The sequence below is a fragment of the Lytechinus variegatus genome, chromosome 1 (assembly GCF_018143015.1).
Source record: "Lytechinus variegatus isolate NC3 chromosome 1, Lvar_3.0, whole genome shotgun sequence".
Classification (NCBI taxonomy): Eukaryota; Metazoa; Echinodermata; class Echinoidea; order Temnopleuroida; family Toxopneustidae; genus Lytechinus; species Lytechinus variegatus.
Genome location: NC_054740.1, coordinates 346,125 through 353,429, shown reverse-complemented (window position 1 = coordinate 353,429; position 7,305 = coordinate 346,125). Strand labels below are relative to the sequence as shown.

Genomic DNA, 7,305 nt, shown 5'->3' with positions numbered 1-7,305 from the left:
CCCTACCCTTCCGGACATTGTCAACCAACTGAGATTTCATGAATTTCATGTTCAAAATGTCTCTTGAATAACATGCCGAAAATGTAGATCTTCACTCCTAATATTGTCGCTTGTACATGTAGCATCTGTAATGATCCGTGAAGACTTAGATCCATTCTTTTATTTGGCAAATCGAGAGGTAAAATGAGCGAGCAGATCTTCTTGTGGTGGTTTTGGAACAGGGGCTATGTTTTGAGGAAGGTGTGGTATTTTAGCAGGTTGAACTTCGAAGTTGCCACTCTTCATCTGCAGACAACCCACTGAGATGTCCCACAAGTAGGTGTATTCCTTATCCTCTGGAACTTTTTCGTACGATCCAAGTTCTCGTTGCTTTGGAGTAGGCATACTTGTACCGGAGAGCATCTTTCTGGCCGGACCCTTTTCTTGGCTTTTTTATTGTTGCTTGTTTCCTACCAGTGTTGAAGTTGTGGTCTAGTACCGCCAACTGGGTGCGAGCTAGCATGGCGGGATAGAAGAAACGCTGTCTCTTTGGACAATACTTCAGGTAGAGGCTATGGAACACTTCCAATTACCCAGTGTGACAACATTTTGATAGCTGCTTTATGTCTTTTACTAGCCTTTTGTCAAAAAGGACTGACTTGAGAGATTCATGTGATTTTGACCCAGGTGTCAACCACTTTGTCTCCTCTTCATCTTCGACAGACAATTCCTCATGAGCGCACTTGTGGAACTTATCACCTGAAATCCAAGAATGTATATCGCATACATGATGGGTCATGGACTGGAACATCTCCACCAACATAACTGGGTCTTCCTCACAGTTTTGTGTTGACCACCAAAGATGGTTTGACGTTGCTCTGATCCAAGGCCCAAGATCTTCGCAGTCCTTCAGCTTTGCCTTGGCCAATAACCTCTTCAGGAATGATTTCCCAAGATGCCAAACATCGAATTGATGGTCGATCCATGGAAAGTCATCCTTCATCATTTTGCGAATGCCCACATGCCTGTCTGTAGCAAACACCGTGACATCAATCCCATTCTCTAGTAAGTTATCCATAACTCTCCTGCATCCAATTTTCTCCATTCCAACGGAGCTTGTTGCTTCTTTCACTGAAACCAAGGCCATCCCCAAAATCTTGTTGGTTTTCATGTTCATCATTGTATATGTACAAAATTTGGCACTATAGCCAGGTGAATCACACCTTCTATCACCAATTACCGTCACTGGCTCCCCTCTAGCTTGTTGCTGTTGTTCTTCTATCTCTTGTTCATAATACGTATTGATGACTGGCTGTAGTATGTTGCTCTGGGTTTCATTGTGCGTTTTTTGTGAAATGTACTGGATATTAAAGAGCTCCCAGAAAAATGACACTTTTTCATAGGAGCTGCCACTCAAGAGAAGAGCTGCTGAAAATAGGATATTTCCAACAGGTTGACGTCCGATAGTGGGTTGAGACACCCACTTGGTAACAATATTACCACAGATACATATAACATCTACCTTCAGCATTGTCACCTCACATTGCTTCTTCAACTCTGCAATGTATCCAGTAGCACAAGCATTGCAATGCATACTATACAGAAGGGTGTTCAGCTGAGACTCAAATACAACAAATTTTCTATCCTTGCAGAACCTAAGCTCATCTGGCTCATCATCATCGGAGTCAGATGAAGAACTCTCTTCGGATGATGGTTCATAAGATGAATCACTGGAGTTCTTCTTACTTTCAAAATCAGATGAGACAGGACTGGCTGGTGAATCTGCTGTATCCATTGGCTCTGTTGGAGTTGCTGGAATGACTGTTGTATCTTCTGTTTGATCAGTTACTTCTTGCAGATGAGACGTTGCTGATCTGGGTTCAGATGGAGTAGGGGAGTGACTTGTCAAAGGGAGACGTGCAGATACATGTACATGTTGAAATTCTGGTTCTTCTTCTGGAGTTGACGGATGGCTATGCTCTTGAGCAGCAAAAGGCTGTGATACAGCTGAGAATGAGATGACTGGTATCAGGAGTTGGGTGTTTCCACACGAGTACTTGTGCTCATCAGTGACATATGAGAAGTCTTCTGGACATTGTGTAAAGTTGTCTTGTGTCATCTTTACACCTGAGTGGAATGTTTGGCAGCTTACATTTACATGAACTTTAACCAGATCTCCTTTATCCTGAGAAAAATACAGATAAATACAAAATAAACATGAACATCATTTAATGGAAAACATGCATAAAGCTGATAACAAGAATGTTTAATTCAAAATGAAGATTCAAGGTGGACTCCAAGCTGAAAGTAACATCTTGATAAACTACAAGTAAAATACTAAGAATTTCATCAAATTATTATAAAAATTAATCATAAACTTGTCACATTTCAAAATCCAGCAATATTTCATAATACATGTATGAGGTATATGCACGCCTTCATGAGCATGTAATACATGTAGCTAGTGTTGTCAAATCCCTACTTTCCTTTCATCTCTCCATACATGTAAAAGATATTATGAATCTTGTAATTGAACATTTATGTGGAAGAGATATGATACTTTGATCCCAACTTCAAGTTTATGCATGAAATGTATCTTTTCTCTAGGAATGGCAATTCTGACAAACTTGATTTTTTTTACAGTAAATAATATCACTTACATCATCTGAAGAAATCTTCTTTCGTTTCCGCCGCCGCCTTGACTTGGAACGTTTTTCATGGCTTCTTGCCTGAAAAAAAAAGACAACCTAATTAAAATTTGAAATATAAAGTTGACTGTTGAGGAGCAAAAACTAATCAACTAGAACTTACTCTATGCAATTGCTGTTTACATCCCCCCCCCCCTTTGCCCAGGAAATGAAGGATCTTCTCAGCCAATCCCAAACCCAAGATCTCAGCAATAGATCACATCAGAAATGAAGTAATAGACAGGCTGCATAGCTAGATTTCACCAATCCTACTTCATACTTAGTAATCCTAAAAATTTATACATGAAATTAGACTTTGCTGTAAAATGACTGAATTAAGCTCATGAAGTGTAATCTGTTGTTTGTTCTGGGATTATCAAATATATTTATTTTTTATAGAAAAATGTAATCAAAGTATTTTCTTAATTCTTGTGTACAGTACATGTATTTCTCTGCCTTTTTAAACATTTTTTTGGAATGGAAATATTTGATGATAATTTTCTGATCATAACATGAAAAAATAAGCAAAACTAATGATTTGATGAGGGACAGAATCTGCATTCAATTTGAGCAATTTTGGGTGTGACATACATGTGCATGTGCACTTGAATAATGTGAATATCATATCTATAACTCTATCATATACTTGGCATCAAAGCTGTGTACAGCTTGAAACATGTAAAGGGGAACTCAACCTTGGTCATAAAATAATACAGAATGGTGAAACTTAGGACATGATATTTGTCTGCAACTTTCAATTACATAAATTTAAGAAGTAAGAGCTGAAATGGCTAATTTAAATAAGAATAAACTATTACAAGACAGAGAGAGAGAGCCCAAGATGCAAAGTTTGAATTCTTAGGAATTAAAAACAAAGGAATTTAAGAGGCTAAGAATCATCCAATGACCAATATTCTTCTATACATGGGAATGTTAGATGATACTCAGGAATAATTCACATTGCTGACCCTTTACCAAAGCTTTAGATAGGCTTTAAAATGTGGTGTTACATATATATTACTTACTTGTAGATGTACATCTGAAGCAGTGGGATCATGTACATCTGAGATGGAATCAGGTTCCTCATAAAAGGCAAGATTGGTGTCAAGCACCTAAATTGAATAGAACAAGCAAATTTACAAATGCTAGTATGTTTATGAACGTGGTGACATAGATTTTATAGATGCAGGGGAATGTTCGACTAGGCTTTATGGTTGCTATAATTGTGTAAATATCTACTTTGCATCTTTCGCAAAATATGCAACTGTGAGTGACCCCACCCCCCCCCCACACACACACACCTGGCCTCAATAACCCAAATTCACCACAGTGGTTTTCAAAACCATCTGTTAAACCCATGTTTTATGGGGATTTCCTGTATGAATTATTTTACATTTACCACATATTAAAAAATCTCCAATACTGATATGCACTCATGTCACCTTGCACTAATTGATGCCTGTTGCCCTGGTTGAGCACGGTATCTAATACATGAGTCTGTTTTTTTCTAATTTATGAATCCACTGTTCAAAATTATGAAAGCATGAATAAAATACTGGTAATTTGAAGAGTATAATTCATGTCGGCTTTCAAATCCACTTTGGTGAATTCTGGCCACTGAGTTGCAGTCTCAAATGTACTGCTATTCGGTTCCCAAAGAAAAGAACATCCATCCCAAGAGTTGCATCGAAATTTGATTTCTTACCTCGGGATATTTGGACACTGAAGAAGATGCCTTGAAACTTGATGAAGTTGAACTGCTGCTTGGAACTGATTCCTCCAATACAGGTTCTTCCAGAACTGACTGCAGGTACTAGGGATAAAAATTATTATGATTAATTGAGTGCATCCAATACATGTATGCCTTAAGAATTTCAAATTAATATCAGGGAAAAAAGATAATAATTTATTTTCCTGGGCTTTTTTTGAGCTCACTAGCCCAAATATCCTAATTTGTGTTAAAGTTTACATTGGACCCTATATGAATTTCAGGGGCTCCATTTTAGTTTTCCAGGGCTCTTTAGGGCATTTCGGGGGAAAAATCGCCCCGAGCCCCCGTGTATTTTTTCCCTGATTAATATACATGTAAACAGTGCAAAATTTCAACACCTTGTGAATAAATACAAATTTTGTTAGTCCATTGGCCAGTATGACTATGAAATCTCTACCAGAGAGGCAAGAGTGTTAATTCAATAAGAGAATGAGTATCGTTCATGTACTACATTTACATGTAAATAAATGTATTTCAAGAATCCAGGAAAAAAAAAGAGGAATGTATTGCAAGATACAGTCTACAAATTCAGTAGCGAGTAGCGACCATACATGTAAATGTCATTGATACACCAGATTCCTAAACTACATGTATGGTATCAAAAGAAAATAAATAGGCTATTCCAAGCGAAAGTGGGCATTTTCTAAAATCTTAAATGTATATTGGCTCTATCGTATAAAGTGGAGGGAGGGGTAAGGGCAATTGCCACTAGCTTGAGGTAAATCTTAAGAGTAAATGTGCCAAAAATCTCATAAAAATTTGAAAGAAATGTATAATTTTCTTGGAAAAACGTCTGCTAGTCATTTTCAGATTGAAAAAAAATTCTGCCCCATGTCTCCTCACCCATTCACTTTACACACAATTCCTGGATTATGATCAGAAAGGCTGCATTTTGAGGTCGTCACATGAACTACATGTACATGTACCCAAAGTTCATTTTCCCACCGTTTGACTTGGATTTTCAAAATATCTGTCGACGTAATTCATGTGTAAAGTTTGTGGTCATTACGTATCTTCTTTTACTAGAATCGCACAGATACTTGTGTGCGCAGACAAGGGGGACCTTATAACCATGGTTTATGCATACATGTAGACCTTATTTCATTCGCGTGCTTCACTTTACAGCATATTTTGCCAAAAGGGCGCATTTAATTGGATTTTTCTTTGTGTACACGGTGAAGTAAGCGTAATTATGTACAAAAATATGCATGGACCCACTTATCCAATAACATGTACAAGATACGGTAAGCGGTCCTTGGCTAGAACTATATACGCACCGGGGTCCGACCACTTGACCGAAGGTCCGCGAGACCGAGGGTCCGCGAGACCGAGGGCCCACGAGACCGAAGGCCCGCGAGACCGAGGGTCCGCGAAACCGAAGGCCCGCGAGACCGACTTTTTTTCCTTCATCAGGGGGGCGTTTCATGAAAGGACTTGTCGGACGTTTTATCCGACAAGTCCCATTTCATCCGACAGTTACCATAGGAACAGTGCCTCTCAGCCAATCAAAATCATGGAAAGATGTCAGATCTGACAACTTGTCGGATGAAAATATTGATGAAACGCTCCCCAGGTGACGAGTGGTTTAAAGGGCCTCGTTGAAGCGGCGTATGCCTGTTTTCGGAGGGGGGGGGGTAGAGCCAAAACATTTTCCGGTAGTGGGCTGTAGTGAGCACGTGAATCGTGCGAAACACTTATATATACTGAAAGGGCTCTCTTATAGGGGGGGGGGGTGTTTCCGATACTTACAGTAGAAACTTACGTTGCCTAATTTTACTGACACTACTTAATCATTACCTCTACTCATTTAAAGGTTAAGTCCACCTCAGAACAATGTTGATTTGAATCAATAGAGAAAAATCAGACAAGCACAATGCTGAAGATTTCATCAAAATCGGATGTAAAATAAGAAAGTTATGACATTTCAAAGTTTCGCTTATTTTTAACAAAATAGTTATATGAACGAGCCAGTTACATCCAAATGAGAGAGTTGATGATGTCACTCACTATTTCTTTTGTTTTTTATTGTTTGAATTATACAATATTTCAATTTTTACGAATTTGACGATTAGGACCTCCTTGCCTGAAGCACAAAATGTTAAAATAATGGAATTCCACGTGTTCAGGGAGGAATGAAACTTCATTTCACATGACAATGACGAGAAAATAAAAATATTTCATATTTCAAACAATAAAAAATAAAAGAAATATTGAGTGAATGACGTCATCGACTCTCATTTGGATGTAGCTGGCTCGTTCATATAACTGTTTTTGTGAAATGAAGTGAAATTTTGAAATGTCATAACTTTCTTATTTTACATCCGATTTTGATGAAATTTTCAGTGTTATACTTGTTGAATTTTTCTCTTTTTATTCAAATCAAGTTTTTGTTGGGTGGACTTGTCTTTTAACGTTTATTTTTATGGTAATTCTGCTTCATGATCTTGTGCATTTAATGTTTAACAAGAAAAGTGGAAATATTATGGAAATACATACACCTGGAACATTGAACATTCATGCTTATTTCCCTAGAATACGGTGAATACATATGAAAAAAGTTCGTCATGCAGCCATAGGCGGCGGCCCCTAAATTTTAGTTTGATAACCTTTTTTTTTTTGCTTGTCAAATTTTTTCCCTGCGTCCTCCCCAAATTCACGTGGACCCCCCTGAAACGTGTGTTGTCCCCCCCTAAAATTTAGGTTGATGACCTTTTTTTTTTTTTTTTTTGCTAGTCAATTTTTTTTTACAGGTGTCCATACGAAAATTTCAGGTGGACACCCCCTATTTTATTGGGCTTCCGCCGCCAATGCATGCAGCTGGCAGAAAAGGGGCAGAAAGCGAAGGGAAGCATGCGCGAGCTCCAATTT

At 38.2% G+C, this 7,305-nt stretch overlaps 1 protein-coding gene and 1 long non-coding RNA gene across 2 annotated transcripts; both read right to left on the bottom strand.

The window, feature by feature from the left end:
* Nucleotides 1-313: 313 nt before the first annotated feature.
* Nucleotides 314-1,774, bottom strand: LOC121406608. Its single transcript, XM_041597618.1, has 2 exons — nucleotides 639-1,774; nucleotides 314-569 (listed from the first exon to the last, which is right to left on the bottom strand). The coding sequence occupies exons 1-2, from the start codon at nucleotides 1,772-1,774 to the stop codon at nucleotides 329-331; spliced, it is 1,377 nt and encodes a 458-aa protein (XP_041453552.1). The 3' UTR covers nucleotides 314-328.
* A 239-nt stretch (nucleotides 1,775-2,013) lies between these two features.
* LOC121405755 lies at nucleotides 2,014-4,698 on the bottom strand. Its single transcript, XR_005968688.1, has 4 exons — nucleotides 4,372-4,698; nucleotides 3,692-3,778; nucleotides 2,640-2,708; nucleotides 2,014-2,164 (listed from the first exon to the last, which is right to left on the bottom strand). It is a non-coding gene; the product is annotated as an uncharacterized LOC121405755 (long non-coding RNA).
* Between the last annotated feature and the right edge of the window lie 2,607 nt (nucleotides 4,699-7,305).

Excerpts from the sequence above, each read along its gene's own strand:
- LOC121406608 (XM_041597618.1), bottom strand. The coding sequence starts at position 1,774 with ATGGATACAGCAGATTCACCAGCCAGTCCTGTCTCATCTGATTTTGAA. Across the intron at positions 570-638 it reads AAATCACATGAATCTCTCAA|ATTGGAAGTGTTCCATAGCC; the intron begins GTCAGTCCTTTT and ends TCACACTGGGTA.